The following is a 17,812-nucleotide window of genomic DNA, read 5'->3' as shown; positions in this document are numbered from 1 at the left end:
ATACAAAACACACCCATGTACATAACATATAATATAGATTATATAATATATATATATATATATATATATATATATATATATATATAGGGATAGGATTAAGGGACAAATATTTTTACATTCTTTTTAAGCTTTAGATCACATGACATCCAAGGGCTCTTATTATTCATTAAATGGCATGGATGCTTATGTGGATTTTAACTAATGTTAAAGAAAAACAAAATGAAAAGCTATAAAATTTGAAAGGAATTAAAAATAAAAATAAATAGGAAGAAAACCTATGAACGTGCAAATAAAATGAAAATCCATAAAATCTGAAAGGAATTAAAAATAAAATTAAATGGGAAGAAACCCTATAAGCGTGCAAACAAGAAAGGAGTAGAACTCCATTGCATCTTCTCTTTGCCGATGGGTCTGCAACCTCTGGCATCTTCCTTTTCAGTCTTGTAACTAGAACAGGCCAAGGTCTTAATACTTAAATAAAAAGGGGAAGGCAATCCTTTACCATCGCAAGAAGCCGCTGAAGAGTCAATCTTTGTTGTTAACCCTCAACAGCAGCCTAGCTGCACCAACTTCCTTTCCCAATATTGCAACGCTAGACTGCAGCTCCTGAAGCTTGGCTTCAGCAGCTTCTAGTTTCATGATAATATCAGCATTACCTGCAGAATCCCGTACTTTGGCCTGGCGTCTGGAAACATCTATAGCCTATCCCGATGCAAGTTAGTATATATATATATAGACAAATCTGGAGGAGTAAAAAAAAACCAAATTACAAATTACGACAAAGCTTCAAGTAATGGAGTTCTACTTCTTTCTTCTTTGCACGCTCATAGGTTTCTTCCCATTTAATTTTATTTTTAATTCTTTTCAGATTTTATGGCTTCTCATTTTATTTTTTCTTTAATGTTAGTTAAAATCCACATAAGCATCCATGTCATTTAATGAATAAATAAGAGCCCTTGGATTTCATGTGATCTAAAGGCTTAAAAAGAAAGTAAAAATATTTGTCAAAATATTTGTCCCTTGATCCTAAATATTTATATATAATATTCAACGGAAAACCCAATTGAATTTCCTCAAATTTTGTATGTCAGCACTTCCTTCCTCGTACTAAACCTAAATGGGAACTTACGGCTGGATTTTCATCCGGATTAAATGTGTTTGAATAAAGGTTTGTAGAGAAGATGGTATTAGTTTTAAGGATAAACTTTTCTACATCTTCCGTGTGCTTGAAGATTTGTTCATAGCGGGTGATTGAACAAGAAAAGGGAAGCGGTTTAAAGGTGAAATCAAATGCACTCAAGAGTTAAAGATTGAATGTTTGGTGCATAATTTTAATGGCGATATCGAGTATAGTTTTGTGGTTGATTGCCCGAACCTTAAGACCTTGAGCTCTGCGATGATTTCTTGGCCAAGTAAAAAAAAAATTGGATTTGAAGGTCCTTGATTATGAAAAGATTTGTATCGGAAACCCTTCAGCATATTAGGGTGAACTTGAGCTTTATTTCGAGGTAAACCACTTAAATCATGCATTTGAGATTTACATTAACGGTATATTATTCATATTCATATGAGTTAATTGGGTTACGAAAAGACTCTCTGGCCAGCTAACTTGGGAATAAACTTTTTAGACCATGAATTTAGACGATTCTGTAGATTCATTATTGCCTGAATAAGAGATCCAAATTAGCACATTTTAGTCATAATTACGTTATGCTTACTATTTATTTAATTACTACATGCATTGTTTAGTAAGTGGGCGAGCCTTGGTGCACTGCGTTTACTAAAATATGGATTCGGAACTTAAATATGGATATTAGAATCACTTCGGTTTTTAACTTTACTGTGTGTGTACCTAATACATATTAAACTAGAAAAAGTGTGAGCTTTCCCTATCAAGATTTGAAATCCAATACCTAAAATTAAAGAAAGATCAACCGAGGGACTAGTTCGTCGGTTTCCTTTCCTTATTTCCCGTATTTCTTAAGTCTTTGATTCCTACTTCCCTATTCCTATTAAGTAACATGCCATAATATTAATTTGGATTGAGGAAGTGCTGAATATGAGTATTCAGGAATATGAGAGAGAAAGAATAGGTATGAGCAGTGGCGAAGCCAAGATTTACGGAGGGGAGGGGTGAAATTCCAAAGAGTGCAAGGTTCAATTGAAGTGGTTGCTTTCACATTGGAGAGTGCAAAATTTTGAATCAATATTCATAACAGCAAACCATCTCTTCACCAAAGCGGTTGTAAGCGGTAATATTAAAGCCATGTAAGAAGCTTAAATTAGTTAGGATTAGATTCTAAAAAAAACGTTAAGCACTAGTTAGGCAGCGGACTGGAGCCTGCAGCTAGGCGCCTAAGTGAGATTTAGGTAGGAGCCTAGATGGATTTAAATGAATTTCTTTTATTGTAAAATAAGCATTAAACAATATTTACATTATTTTTTAAAAATTAATACAATATTTATAGATAATGTAAGAGTTTAAAATACATATGTTGAGGTATTCAAAAGAGGGAAAATACATACAAGAATGATAATAAAAAATAAAATAAAAAAGAGAAAGAAATTGATTAACAAACCAAAACAAAGGTGCGGTCAGAATAGAAAAAAAGAGGAGGGGGAAATGGGAAAACAAAGTGGGGCAGAAGGGACCGAAGGAGAAGGCTGTGTCAGTACAATTAGTATTAACTTTTAAGAGAGAAAAATGTAAACAAATGTGTCAGTATAATCAGTTTTAACTTTTAAGAGAGAAAAATATAAAAAAAGGGTCAGCATTGCCAAACGACACCGTTTGGTATAGTGAATATCAAACACACCTTCATCTTCTTCGCAAGTTCCGTCGGTCTGCAACTACATTTTTTTTCAGATTTCCTTCTCCAAAATCTAATAAAAAAGAGGAAAAAAACAAATCTATCTTTCCTGCGCAGCAGCAGAAACCAAATCACTGGAGCGGAAATTCTCATTTTCGACTAGAGCAGAGGGGCTGAACTAGCGCTCCTAGACCATGTTTTCTGAAGAAGGGAGGGGCGGCCACTACTCCTCGTCCTCACGTAGCTTCGCCACTGGGTATGAGATACGCTCAAATCAATCAAATCTTAATTCTTATTTTATAATGTAATAGATTGTGAATGTAATGTGAAACTCATATACTTTTTAATTCCATATGAATTAATAAACGCATAAAAAGTAGAATTTGGATTAAGGTTTTATCATTAAATGGTCCCTTACGTTTCTACTTTCTAGAAGTCCATATTTTCATCCTTAATTGATCAATGTCATCCTCCACCGTTTTCCTCCTCCACCTTAGCCCAACGACATATATTGGGGTAATTTCGAATATATAATTGCTCAATAAAAAAGATCATGCACAATTGGACTAAGTAATTAGGTTAGCGTAATAAATAATTTATAAAAAAAAAATCTAACTGGCAATGTAAAAAATTAAAATACTTTGATCAATATTTTGTTATAGAATACACATAATAGTAATATACCCTAAAAGATTTATCACCCTTACTCTCACTATAGAATAGAAACAAAGTAGGTAATAGTTGCAACATAAATAAATAAATGTTTTCCCACAATCTTCATCCACCCAACTCAGCTTCTTCATCGTCACTAACCCTTGTGATTATGAACCTTATCATGACCACGGCGACACCGAAGAATCATCGAGCAACCGCGGTTATAGGGGTTCGCGGGTTGGGGTGGACTTTTGACGTCACCGTTACAACCAGGATGTGGCCCTCCTGGTCTTTTGCATGGGTTGAGGACTCCGGGGTGGATGCGGTTCCTTTCAGCTTTGACTTGGGAGTTTAGCACCACCATGCTAACGAGGAACAAACAGAGGATGCATGACTTCATGTTTGAAATGCCCATGAGTATTCTTCTTAATGTATCTCTAATAGTTTGTATTTGTGTTCACTATTGGCACAAGACTGTCAATTTATTGGGGTTTTGTCACGGTTGAGCTAGAAACTGTAAATTCTGACTTCTTGTATTAATGTGTGAAAATAACACAATATATATAGTGCTATATTAATCTTATTTAGGTAGGAATCCTACACTTAGTAGAATTGAAAATTACATTCCTATAATAAAGGCTACAATCACAAAGAGGGTTACGGATTATTTAGGAATAATCTAACTGAAACATTGGGCACATATGGTTGGAGTTTCCTAATACAGGCTATATATTGCCTCAAATTTTGTATGTCAGCACTTCGCTTCGCGTATTAAAACTAAATGGGAACATACGGCCGGATTTTTCTACTAGATAAAGGTTTATAGAGAAGATGGTATTAGTTCTGCCGAAAAGCCTTTCCACATCTGCCGTGTGCTTGAAAATTTGTTCATAGATGGTGACTTATTGAACAAGAAAAGGGAAGTGGTTTTAAAGGTGAAATCAAATACACTCAAGAGGTTAAAGATTGAATGTTGATTGCCCGAACCTTGAAAACTTTGAGCTCTGAGATGACTTCCTGGCCAAGTATAAAATCACTTCGGAGTTGGAGGTTCTTGATCACACAAAGATTTGTATCAGAAATACTTCAGCAGATTATGGTGAACTTGAGCTTAATTTCGAGGTAAATCACTCAAATCGTGCATTAGAGCTTCTTCAAGCGCTCTCCAATGTCAAGTCCTTATCATTGTCCGGAGGTACAAAAGGGGTAAGCTTCTATGCTTTTCGTTAACTTTATGTTAATCACATTCATATGAGTTAACTGGGTTACAAAATTACTCACTTAGATAACCCGTGAATAAAAGTGTTTGGACCATGAATTTAGAAGACCGACTAGATTGATTCTTGTCTGAATATGAGATCCAAGTTTTCAAAATGTAGTCATAATTACTGTTCGTCACTATTTGATTTAAATAATACATAGCGTTTAGTCCTAACCATGTTCATTTCTTTTGAATGTTTTACATGTCAAGGCTGTCAGCTATTCCCACGGGACTCTGGACAACGTAGACGAAATTGCACTGCGGATCCGGCCGGTTGAGAAATTTCGGGTTAAAGTCTCCTTTCCTTAAGCATTTGGAGCTCATTTTCTGCACTAATGAGAGCTGGAACATATTGGCGTTACTTCTACATAGCTCTCCTAATCTGCAGTACCTCATCTTAAGAATGACAGGAGATTAGCAAAGATTTCCGTGCCCATAGAGGATTATTGTACAAAACGCCGGAAGGATCGACCCCTAAATGCTTGGTGCTTGGCCTTCAAGAAATCGAGATTTGGGGGTTCGAAGGGTTTAGCCTTGTGATGTTACTTGTTCTGTTTTGCAGGTTTAAACCCTTAAAGTTCGGGTTAGGTTTCATGTTCCCTCCCCCACTTTCCTTGTATCTTTATTGTTTTTGTTTCTAGACGAGATCTTCAAAAGCATGTTTAGTGGAGATCGGGTGTATTTAATTGGGATTTTGAGCCATTTTAATTCTTTTAATGAATCTAAGGGCATTTAATTATGATTTTATGTGATTATCTGAATGTATTCAATCAGGATTTTAGGATAGTTATTAAAATGCTTAAAATCCGGTGAATTAAAGTAGGATTTTAGAGGAATTTGAGGTTATTTGAGAGATTTTGTAGTGTATTTTAAGCATTCACAAATCTTACCTCTCCCCTGAGATTTCAAGGGAATTGAATCAAAATTTATATAAATCTCTACAAATCAATTAAACTTCATCAAATAGATAAAAATAAATAAATAAACTCCAGCAAAATTCATAGATTTATAAATCCCTTAAAATCTCTTAAGATCCCAATTGAGTGCACCCCAAAGGCGAATTTGAATTATATTATTACTAGTCCATTATAAGGCTTAACCTAATTCTTGTCTTCTTAGTATAGATAATACCCCACTTATTAAAAAAAATGCTCATCTGTCGAGAGAGAGAGAGAGAGAGGACATGAACATAAATGAAATGGGGGGGTTATAGATGGAGGAAGAAAGAAGTGACATAGAGGTAGAGAAAAGTCCATGGAGAGGATAAAGGGGGGGAAGTTCAGAGAGGTAGAGAAAAGTCCAGGGAGAGGATAAGAGGGGGGGGGGGGGGGGGGGGGGAAGAAAGGGACCACTAGTGTGATTAGTCCAGGGAGAGGATAAGAGGGGGGGGGGGGGGAAGAAAGGGACCACTAGTGTGATTAGAGACAAGCCAAAACAGATTCTCTCACTCCTCTTTTCTTTTTGGTTTCATTTGTTTTTCCAAGTTTGAAAATGGAGCATGAGAACGAAATTTTGAGAATATGCTATGTTGGGTCCTTTCCAATCAAAGTTTGTTCAATTATCAAATTAACATTCTCCACCTGGCATCTCTAATTTTTTTTATTAAAAAATAGGGTGAATTAATAAAACAGTGAAGTGGGTTTATTATCACTCTTTTTACGCGCTTTTCTTTATTTATAACTATCAAATTGAAGGGTGTGTAAGACGGAAAAAAATGTACGTATTTATTATTTTTTAATTTGAATACTATAAAATGAAAAAAGAAAAACACTGAATTGAGTTCTTTCCGAGGAGAAATTTTTAGTTGTGACGGAAATACAAGTGATACATCACGTATTTTAATAGGAGTGGTGGAAAATTTTATTTTTTTAAGTTATTAACTTTTTAACATACATATCTCACCATTTGTATAGTGACACATGATGTACACCCTGTGTATGGGTCGCACTGAAAAATCTCTTATTTCCGAGAAGGTTGCCCCGCATTTTCTATAAATATCACAAGGTCAAGTTAGCTTTCACTACACAAAGACTAAAGACTTCAAAACTGATTAGCTCTTTCCAAGTTTCTGGCAAATACGAAAGAGAGATGATGAGTTCAGTAGAACAAACAACCAAAAAAGGGCATGCAGTTTTTGTCCCATACCCAGCACAAGGCCATGTTAACCCCATGATGCAGTTAGCCAAGTTTCTTCACTCAAGGGGCTTCCACATAACCTTTGTCAACACCGAGTTCAACCACAACCGTTTAATCCGGTCAAAAGGTCCCGACTCCGTTAAGGATGGTACCCAAGATATTCCAGCTTTATGTGACTCCATTAAGAAAACTTGTTTTGGTCCATTTAAAGAGCTGGTGGCTAAGATTAAATCCTCATCTCAAGTGCCACAAGTTACTTGCATAGTTGCAGATGGTGTCATGACCTTTGGGTGCAAAGCTGCTAGAGAATTAGGCATTCCGGAGGTTGTGTTATGGACTGCATCTGCTTGTGGCTTCATGGGGTACTTGCAATATAACGAACTCGTCAAACGTGGCATGATTCCGTTCAAAGGTACTTCTTTAATTTCTGGATGTTTTTTTTTTTTTTTTTACGCTTTGGTCACATATATAATTAATCAGTTTCTTTATTATGTATATGAACATTTTTGTATGCATAAATTATCATGACACACATGAATTAAATCATGCACATCCCTTCCAAGTATATATTCCCTCGTTTACATAAATTATCATGACATATTTGACCCTTTAGTCTTTCCATTGTTCCCCTCTTGCCCTCTCACAGCACTCCAGCATGTCCAAATGATAAGATAACCCAGTTTTTACTTTTTAGTCTTTCCTGTGTCATTGGATCTAGTCCAACATCACATCAAAGTATATCAAGGGGTTTAATTTTGTTCCACTACAAGCGTTTGTAATTAAAGATGTGAAAGAGAGAGAAATTTGCATTTTGATCTTTTGGATTTGTTATATGGAATTAGACTTTTCTATTAAATTTTTTTTTTTTTATCAACTGCAAAATAAAGTAGATATTTGAGATCTTGAAATGTACTCTTATAACCATGGACATAATTAAATATCATCACACATGCTTCACCTTTCATGGATTTCAGATGAGAATTTCATGCATGATGGCACACTCGATACACCAATTGATTGGATCCCAGGCATGAAAAATGTTCGACTCAAGGACATCCCGAGTTTCATTAGAGTTACTGATCTCAGCGACATAATGTTTAATTACTTGGGATCCGAAGCACGAAGTTGTTTGAACTCTTCTGCAATCCTCTTCAACACATTTGATGAATTTGAACATGAAGTGTTAGAGGTAATATCGATAATGTTTCCCAACATTTACACCATTGGCCCCTTTAATTTGCTAGGCAGGCATTTCCCTGAAAGCAAGTCACTTAACTCAAGCTTATGGAAAGAAGACGCAAAATGTTCGGAATGGCTTGATAAAAAGAAACCCAATTCAGTTGTGTACGTAAATTATGGCAGCATAACGATGATGACAGACCAACATTTGATTGAGTTTGCATGGGGGCTGGCAAATAGCAAGCACCCATTTTTATGGATAGTTAGGGCTGACGTGGTAAAGGGTAACTCACCAATTTTACCTGATGAATTTTTTGAGGAGATTAAGGATAGGGGTTATATTGCAGGTTGGTGTGCACAGGACCAAGTGTTAGCTCATCCATCTGTTGGGGTTTTCCTAACACACAGTGGTTGGAATTCTACCATTGAAAGTATATCTCACGGTGTGCCTGTAATTTGCTGGCCTTTCTTCGCGGAGCAACAAACAAATTGTCGGTACTCATGCACAACATGGGAGATTGGAATGGAGGTGAGCCCCGATGTGAAGCGCAATGAAATAGAAGCACTTGTTAAGGAAATGATGGAAGGTGAAGGAGGGATAAAGACGAGGGAAAAGGCAAAGGAATGGAAGAAAAAAGCTGTTGAAGCTACTGATGTTGGAGGATCATCGTACAATAATTTTGAGAGATTGTTTAAGGAGGTACTCCAACTTTGGTGAATGAATTGCTACAGACTGAGGAACACGATTGGTCCCTTTTAATTCCATATGAATTAGTAAACGCATAAAAAGTAGAATTTGTAATAAGGTTTTATCATTAAATGGTCCCTTACGTTTCTACTTTCTAGAAGTCCATATTTTCATCCTTAATTGATCAATGTCATCCTCCACCGTTTTCCTCCTCCACCTTAGCCCAACGACATATATTGGGGTAATTTCGAATATATAATTGCTCAATAAAAAAGATCATGCACAATTGGACTAAGTAATTAGGTTAGCGTAATAAATAATTTATAAAAAAAAAATCTAACTGGCAATGTAAAAAATTAAAATACTTTGATCAATATTTTGTTATAGAATACACATAATAGTAATATACCCTAAAAGATTTATCACCCTTACTCTCACTATAGAATAGAAACAAAGTAGGTAATAGTTGCAACATAAATAATTAAATGTATTCCCACAATCTTCATCCACCCAACTCAGTTTCTTCATCGTCACTAACCCTTGTGATTATGAACCTTATCATGACCACGGCGACACCGAAGAATCATCGAGCAACCGCGGTTATAGGGGTTCGCGGGTTGGGGTGGACTTTTGACGTCACCGTTACAACCAGGATGTGGCCCTCCTGGTCTTTTGCATGGGTTGAGGACTCCGGGGTGGATGCGGTTCCTTTCAGCTTTGACTTGGGAGTTTAGCACCACCATGCTAACGAGGAGCAAACAGAGGATGCATGACTTCATGTTTGAAATGCCCATGAGTATTCTTCTTAATGTATTTCTAATAGTTTGTATTTGTGTTCACTATTGGCACAAGACTGTCAATTTATAGGGGTTTTGTCACGGTTGAGCTAGAAACTGTAAATTCTGACTTTTTGTATTAATGTGTGAAAATAACACAATATATATAGCGCTATATTAATCTTATTTAGATAGGAATCCTACACTTAGTAGAATTGAAAATTACATTCCTATAATATAGGCTACAATCACAAAGAGGGTTACGGATTATTTAGGAATAATCTAACTGAAACATTGGGTACGTACGGCTGGAGTTTCCTAATATACAGGCTATATATTGCCTCAAATTTTGTATGTCAACACTTCGCTTCGCGTATTAACACTAAATGGGAACATACGGCCGGATCTTCCTACTAGATAAAGGTTTATAGAGAAGATGGTATTAGTTCTGCCGAAAAGCCTTTCCACATCTGCCGTGTGCTTGAAATTTTGTTCATAGAGGGTGACTTGTTGAACAAGAAAAGGGAAGTGGTTTTAAAGGTGAAATCAAATACACTCAAGAGGTTAAAGATTGAATGTTGATTGCCCGAACCTTAAAAACTTTGAGCTCTGAGATGACTTCCTGGCCAAGTATAAAATCGCTGCGGAGTTGGAGGTTCTTGATCACGCAAAGATTTGTATCAGAAATACTTCAGCAGATTATGGTGAACTTGAGCTTAATTTCGAGGTAAATCACTCAAATCGTGCATTAGAGCTTCTTCAAGCGCTCTCCAATGTCAAGTCCTTATCATTGTCCGGAGGTACAAAAGGGGTAAGCTTCTATGCTTTTCGTTAACTTTATGTTATTCACATTCATATGAGTTAATTGGGTTACAAAATTACTCACTTAGATAACCCGTGAATAAAAGTGTTTGGACCATGAATTTAGAAGACCGACTAGATTGATTCTTGTCTGAATATGAGATCCAAGTTTTCAAAATGTAGTCATAATTACTGTTCATCACTATTTGATTTAAATAATACATAGCGTTTAGTACTAACCATGTTCATTTCTTTTGAATGTTTTACATGCCAAGGCTGTCAGCTATTCCCACGGGACTCTGGACAACGTAGAAGAAATTGCACTGCGGATCCGGCCGGTTGAGAAATTTCGGGTTAAAGTCTCCTTTCCTTAAGCATTTGGAGCTCATTTTCTGCACTAATGAGAGCTGGAACATATTGGCGTTGCTTCTACATAGCTCTCCTAATCTGCAGTACCTCATCTTAAGAATGACAGGAGATTAGCAAAGATTTCCGTGCCCATAGAGGATTATTGTACAAAACGCCGGAAGGATCGACCCCTAAATGCTTGGTGCTTGGCCTTCAAGAAATCGAGATTTGGGGGTTCGAAGGGGCGTTATATGAGTTGACGGTGGTAGAGTTCCTTTTAGCGCATGCCCAAGTCTTACGAAAAATTACAGTCCATGTCCAATAAGTAACACCAAATGCAGAGATGAGGCTTAGAGAAGTGTTGGAATATCCGGGAGCTTCAGAAGCTTATTTTTTAAAACCTCGACGGGACGAAAGAAATTTTATTGATATTAAAAAAATGGTACACCTAATCAGGAGAGATATAAACCTAACCCCTCATAATACAAGAAAAAAAAAGGATAAAAAATACATTAAAAGAAGGGAAGGACATAAACCTTACCCTTCAATGGCAGTTCGTGCTGCTTTGTTTTCAGGTTATGTTGGATTGCCTGGTTTTCACATCTCAAATTAATGTGCATCTCGTCATACAGGTTTATCTCACTTTTTTTTTTTCTTAACCTTGTGATGTTACTTATTCTGTTTTGCAGTTTTGCAAGTTTAGACCTTTAAGTGCGGGTTAGGTTTCATGTTCCCTCCCCCCCCCCCCCCCCCCACTTTCCTTGTATCTTTATTGTTTTTTTTTTCTAGACGAGATCTTCAGAAACATGTTTAGGGGAGATCGGGTGTATTTAATTGGGATTTTGAGCCATTTTAATTCTTTTAATGAATCTAAGGGCATTTAATTACGATTTTATATGATTATCTGAATGTATTCAATCAGGATTTTAGGATAGTTATTAAAATACTTAAAATCCGATGTATTAAAGTAGGATTTTAGAGGAATTTGAGGTTATTTGAGAGATTTTGTAGTGTATTTTAAGCATTCACAAATCTTACATCTCCCCTGAGATTTCGAGGGAATTGAATCAAAATTTATATAAATCTCTACAAATCAATTAAACTCCATCAAATAGATAAAAATAAATAAATAAATTCCAGCAAAATTCATAAATTTATAAATCCCTTAAAATCTCTTAAGATCCCAATTGAGTGCACCCCAAAGGTGAATTTGAATTATATTATTACTAGTTCATTATATGGCTTAACCTAATTCTCGTCTTCTTAGTATAGATAATACCGCTTATTAAAAAAAAAATGCTCATCTGTCGACTCCTCAAATTCTGACTCTGTTTTTCTCATTTTAGTTTTTACATATAGAGCTGTAAATCAACTTGAAACAACTCAAGGTTGTGCCGAGTTTGGGTCGAGTTTGGTTGAGTCTTTTAGGTACCGTTTGGTAGGCAGAGAAGACACGTTGGAATGAAGGTTCCATGTTATCTTTGGTATGCGCAAGACAGAACGGGACTGTTGTTCCGTTCTGCGTTTGGTACGCGCTGGACAGAACGAAACCAAAAAATTAAATGACTAACTTACCCATGCATCATATGCCTTACAATAAGCACTAGAAAACCCCAATTAATTAAAAACCAGAAAACTTTCAACAAGCTATCAATCCCAAATTGTCTTGGATGTAAGCTGCACAGAGGTTAAAGGCAGGACCAATAATTTTGTGGGCAATTTCAGGATTAAACATAATCTGACTTTGATGATCAGTCTGGTCGAAGATAATGAAATTCTTCTGGCAGATGCTAGAGGTTTGAAATTCAACACCATGTAAAGGTTTAAAGTTTACTTCTTCAATTCCAAATCAGTAGTAAATACCCTCACTCTTCCATAGGAAAAACAAAATGGAAACAAAATCCCAGAGTTAATCAAACATTATCCAACACTTCGCACAATAAACACACAAAGAAAACCCAATTAGTCTAACGAATTAAAATTTCAAAAAAAATGAAGACTATTTCATTAGTCTAACAAAGCAAAAGCTCATTAGTCATTACCAAACTGAAACCTAATCAAATCACAACACAAAAATCAAATTAAAATGATTTATTAATTTGAGCAGTTTCGTAGCACCATAAACAGAAGCTAATTACACATAAACACTCAAAAAACAGATAATCGGCAGAATTAAAAATTACTTGAACAATTAATCCCAATTCAAAACCCTAGATTATGAATCGAAACCAAACTAGATCATTCATTATATCATATCATCCAATGACATCAACAGGAAGTACCTCAAAAGCAAACAAATCAACCTTCAAGCCCCTTAAAAACCAAAACCCAGAAAAAAGTTACAGCAGAAAAATGTAAAGATCAAAACTTTGAGAGCAAAACCTAGGTTTTAAGGAGAAGGTGGCAGATTATAACCAAATTATCGATTGCGTAGGATTAGATAATATTGTGAAAAAAAAATGAGATTGGAATTGAATGCAGAGATCGAACCTGGAGATGCAGAACTTTAAGTTCCACTCCGTGGGGAAGAGAAAAGAAAGGCTACATGAGAGGATGAGGAGGAAGGTTGCGAGATACCTGGGAGATGCAAGCGACAAACAAGAGGGAAAGAAGATGATAGGGTTTTGTTCTATGATTTGGATGGTGTAAATATTGAAAAAGATGAGGGGCTTTTTTGTCTTAAAATTTTAAAATTTTGTGTTCCACGAACGTGGAACGAGTCGTTCAAGAGGCAAGGGGGAGGCGGAACGAAAAATCAGCCAAATTTCGTCCCGTGGGACAACGCATTCCATGGTTTTTTGGCACACTAAACGTGGGACAGAACGCCTCGTCCCACTGCATTTTGTCCCGTCCCACGTACCAAACGGTACCTTAGAACGGGACAGAACAAAGTGGGACGAGACGTTCCGTCCCACATTTGGTGCGCCTAAAACGGGTGGAACGCGCTGTTCCACTGAATGAATTTTAGATGAATTTTCGTTCCGCCTCATCCCTTGGAATGACTCGTTCCGCCTCATCCCTTGGAATGACTCGTTCCACATCCGTGTAACACAAAATTATAACCTCTTCATCTCCTTCTTCCTCCTTGTTTCTATCCAAGGGCATCTTTACTCCCTTTCTCTTCCGTCCCGTCCTGTCCCGTCCCGTCTGCATACCAAACGATGCCTTACAGCCCTGGCTACATACCGAGAAGAGATCAAGATTGTAATTTTATTTTTTATTATTCAATAATAATATAATAACAAGTCCATTATGTTGCTGACGCAACTATCTTCCCGACTAAAGTTTTGTGATATTTCACAAGATATTCTACACAGGATAATATTTCTGAAATTTGGATGTGTGGGTACACAAGAAATGATAAGATTATGAATGAGGATATTCAAGGTAAAGTAGAAGTAGTCTAAATTGAAGGAAAGATGTGAGAAAATCGGTTACGGTGATTTGAACATGTGAAACGAAAGTCTACAGATCTCTAGTTAGAAGATGCGATTACGAGACAGACACTCAGGGCCGAAGGGGAGGAAGACCTAGGAAGACTTTGGAAGAGACCCTAAGAAAAGACTTGGAGTTCTTGGATCTAACTGAAAACGTGGCACAGAACTGACCACAATGACATTCTATGATTCATACAGACGACCCCACTTAATGGAAAAGGCTTTGTTGTTGTTGTATCTGAAATTTAACATTTGTTCCTTTCTGAAACAGACATTATGTTGTTATTCATTCACTAACGCTACCTAGACACACAAAACCACCTCTCGAATTCAGATGGATCCCGCATACATGGTCTCTTGATAATATCGGCTTTTCTCAAAAGCATAAAAGAGATGGGTGGCTTTCCTGATCAATCAATTTGCTACGAAATCAGTCATCAAAATACATCCTTTTCTATACATCTGCAAAAATGGCTAAACCGCTCAGGAGAACGAACGACAGGAAATATTACACCTAGAATGTATGACAATTAGGCTACAGTGGACAACAGATACAGAAGGCTACCCTTTGTTGTTCAGTCTAACTATGAATCTGTATGCACTTAAGATTCTTAAACTAGGGGAATAACGAGGGGAATAATGGAATTAAATGTTAGAATTAGACTGAACCTTTTTCACACAGCAGCATCAGGGTCCAACCTTCTCTGAATAGCAGCGGCAGCCTGAAAATAAGAGGGGTAATACCATAAACAAAAATCCAGAAATGACTTTTAAGGATTACACCAAGACAGCTCAGTTACTTATCCTCACCTCCATGTTTCCAATCTTGTACTGGTAAGCCATCTCTTCTCGAAGTTGAGCTTGTTCTTTCATTGCTTGTGCCTGGAAATTTTAATGGAATCGAAGGATGACAAAGTGCAACTTCGACTTGGAACGGAGTTTATGTACAACAGATTGAATGTTTTCATATGAGTAACGAAACAGAAATTTACCAGTCCACTCTGCATAGAGCGCTTCAGAGCCTCTACTTCTTCCTTTTGCTTTTCACACATTCGCATCATTTCTTGTCTGAATACCAATATATAATATAATATTATTAGCCAAACCCAAGAATGTCAACAGATCCAAAATGGTTTTATGTTTCTCCTATCTTGTATATAAAAAGTTGCCCGAACATTATTTCCTTTTGTCTCCAAAATACTATTAAATAAGTACAGCCAGGTGAAATATAAATTTTTGTCATTGTACATAGTACAGTTGTTAGACAAAATGTGGAGTGAATTGTTGACACGTTAGCTATCAATGGAAATCATATGAATGTACTAAAACTGAATATTGCCAAAACTAGGCCATAAATTAAATCAGATAGCAATAAAAACAATACCTTTTCTGTTCCTCATTGTTGAATACAATACATTCTGTTGGCGCAACCTTCTTAAAACCTCTTTTAATTTCCTTTTCCATCTTATTCCTGTAATAATCATCAAGGCTGTAGTACCTGCAACCACAAAGGTTAAAGTAATTAATTGTCATTCTGTGGTATTACTTGAAGATGAATCTAACAAGTAAAAAAAAAAAACAGAAAAAGTGAGAACATACAATCATTCTCACCCTTACGAACCCTTACAACCAACAGAGAAAAGGTTAGGCGTGTAAAATTCAAAGCACACAATTCTTTTTAATTTCAGATAATATCTCCCCATTGTTTCCATCTCTAATTAACACAAAACAGGCATGTTCTGCTGCCAAATTGTGAGCCAAAATCGCACATTCAGACACAAGTAAACCTAATCACAGATATTGATTCAAAATCTGGCACCACAACGGCTGTCTAGTATATTGGTTATACACTATGATCAATCACACAGTTATGATAACAACACTTGAAAGAATCACACAGTATATTGGTTATACACTATGATCAATCACACAGTTATCACACAGTCAAGAAGGATATTTCACTAAAATTAGATCAAACACACATTGCATTCTCCTCTAAATCCTAAGAGAAAGGTGTCTACACCACAACCGCAGGCTCAAAAATATCGAGACAGATCTATATAAAATAGCATATCATTTCATTAGGCCTAGCGTAATTCAGGTGGTTAAGCACATTAAGATAAAATTTCTACCTAAAAGGTGAGTTCCACAACCTCACCACAACAGCAAGAACAAAGCTTTGTAACTTTTTCTTTTCAGACAAATAAATTGAAATGACCCAAGCTAATAGAATAGAAGCTTACTTTTTTGAAGGAAAGGTGGCTGTATTGTGATCTTCCATGAACCTATTAAAATGGAAACAAATTTCTACTCAGATTGTAAGATACAAAAGTTAGAAGGAAAATACCTAGCAAATTCCTGTTAAATTCATTATATAGATGCTTTGGGAGAAAATAAACTAAATGCATCCGCACATCCACACGCACTAACTGTTTGAACATTTGCTTCTCTTCCCAATTTGCAAGATGTTCCAGGTTCACCTAATGAAAGATGACACAATTACCATTAGAACTATCGACGACTGCAATTTGGAAACGGATCAACACACGGCTTCGAAACACATACAAATCAAAAGGTAAACTCTATAATCTTAGAAACTTTACGACTGAAATAAACCACTACGCAAATTAATGGTTTCATGGGGTGGTAAAATAGTTGGAAAAGGAATTACCTGTTTTACTTCCTGTAACCATGCTGTGAACTTTGGTCGTTTGTTCCTATACACAACAGTAATCATCAAATTCAAGTGGGAGAAGTAAACTTCTTTTTCCTACATTTTCTCAGCAGCCAAACAGAAACTTAAAACCCTAAAACAGTATAAAATTCAGCAAACATACCACATGTCAGTTTCTCTGATAATCCCATACTTACCCCACGAATTCGTCACCACTCCTGCCTTTCCTTTCTCCTTCTTCTCCTTCCTCTTCTTCTTTCTCTTCTCCTTCTTCTTCCTCTCTTCCTCTTTCTCTCTCCTCCTCCTTTTCCTCCCCTTCTCCTTCTCTCTCTTCCTCCTCTTCCTTTCTCTATCATCAGCTTTCTCTCTCCTTTTCCTCCTCTTCCGTCTCCTGTCGCCGTCGCTCTCACTACCACTATCACACTCCGACTCCGAATCCGAGCCGCTCTCCTCCGATTCCGACTCGGACTCCGAATCCGTATCCTCCTCGCTACTGTACCGCCTCCGCGGCCTCCTCCTCCTTTTCACGTGCTTTTCATCGCCGGACTCAGAGCTTTCCCGCGCTTTTCTCCTGTATTTACTGCGCTACCTGTCTTCTCCGGACTCGGAATCCGAAATTTCTCGCGCTTTCTCGGATTTTCTTTCGGTTTCTTCCGCTTTCTCGCAGCTTCTGCTTCGTCTCTCCTCTTTCTCCGAGCTCCTACTTCGTCCCTCTGAAACGCTGCCGTTTCGATCTTTACCCATTTTGCTGTTCAGGGAGAGAGAGGGAAAGAAGCGAATTTAGACGATGATGGAGGCGGAGAGCTAATACAGTGGTTACGTTTCTGTATTTTCTTCTGATGAGTGATAAGATTTACATGGGCTTACAGGCCCAATACTACGGATCTGCAGCCCACTCTAAGTTAAATTCCAGTGGGCAAGCTTTGATTAATAAATTTTAAGGAAAACTAATGAAAATGGCTTGAAAACTTTGAGTTTTAATGATAAGGACAAAATAAAGGGTAAAGTGAATAGTAACAGGATTGACTTTTTAGTGTAAAAATGTGGT

General features: G+C 36.8%; 2 protein-coding genes across 5 annotated transcripts; one reads left to right on the top strand and one right to left on the bottom strand.

Moving 5' to 3' along the window:
- The first annotated feature begins 6,732 nt into the window (after nucleotides 1-6,732).
- LOC103413327 (linamarin synthase 2-like) lies at nucleotides 6,733-8,908 on the top strand. The gene is made up of 2 exons (XM_070807614.1): nucleotides 6,733-7,273; nucleotides 7,836-8,908. The coding sequence occupies exons 1-2, from the start codon at nucleotides 6,814-6,816 to the stop codon at nucleotides 8,756-8,758; spliced, it is 1,383 nt and encodes a 460-aa protein (XP_070663715.1). The 5' UTR covers nucleotides 6,733-6,813; the 3' UTR covers nucleotides 8,759-8,908.
- A 3,967-nt stretch (nucleotides 8,909-12,875) lies between these two features.
- LOC114819792 (uncharacterized) lies at nucleotides 12,876-17,575 on the bottom strand. Of its 4 annotated transcripts, none has more exons than XM_070807611.1 (9): nucleotides 16,928-17,575; nucleotides 16,762-16,807; nucleotides 16,521-16,570; nucleotides 16,334-16,375; nucleotides 15,475-15,588; nucleotides 15,083-15,158; nucleotides 14,901-14,972; nucleotides 14,760-14,812; nucleotides 12,876-13,831 (listed from the first exon to the last, which is right to left on the bottom strand). In XM_070807611.1, the coding sequence occupies exons 1-8, from the start codon at nucleotides 16,930-16,932 to the stop codon at nucleotides 14,765-14,767; spliced, it is 453 nt and encodes a 150-aa protein (XP_070663712.1). In that variant the 5' UTR covers nucleotides 16,933-17,575; the 3' UTR covers nucleotides 12,876-13,831; nucleotides 14,760-14,764. The 4 variants fall into 4 exon arrangements, with proteins under 4 accessions (XP_070663712.1, XP_070663713.1, XP_070663711.1 ...); XM_070807612.1 differs by having other exon boundaries at nucleotides 13,675-13,800; XM_070807610.1 differs by lacking the exon at nucleotides 12,876-13,831 and having other exon boundaries at nucleotides 14,489-14,812.
- Nucleotides 17,576-17,812: the final 237 nt, after the last annotated feature.

The sequence above is a fragment of the Malus domestica genome, chromosome 11 (genome assembly GCF_042453785.1).
Source record: "Malus domestica chromosome 11, GDT2T_hap1".
In the NCBI taxonomy this organism is placed as follows: domain Eukaryota; kingdom Viridiplantae; phylum Streptophyta; class Magnoliopsida; order Rosales; family Rosaceae; genus Malus; species Malus domestica.
Note: the sequence above shows the minus strand (reverse complement) of the source record. Positions and strands in the feature narration are given on the sequence as shown.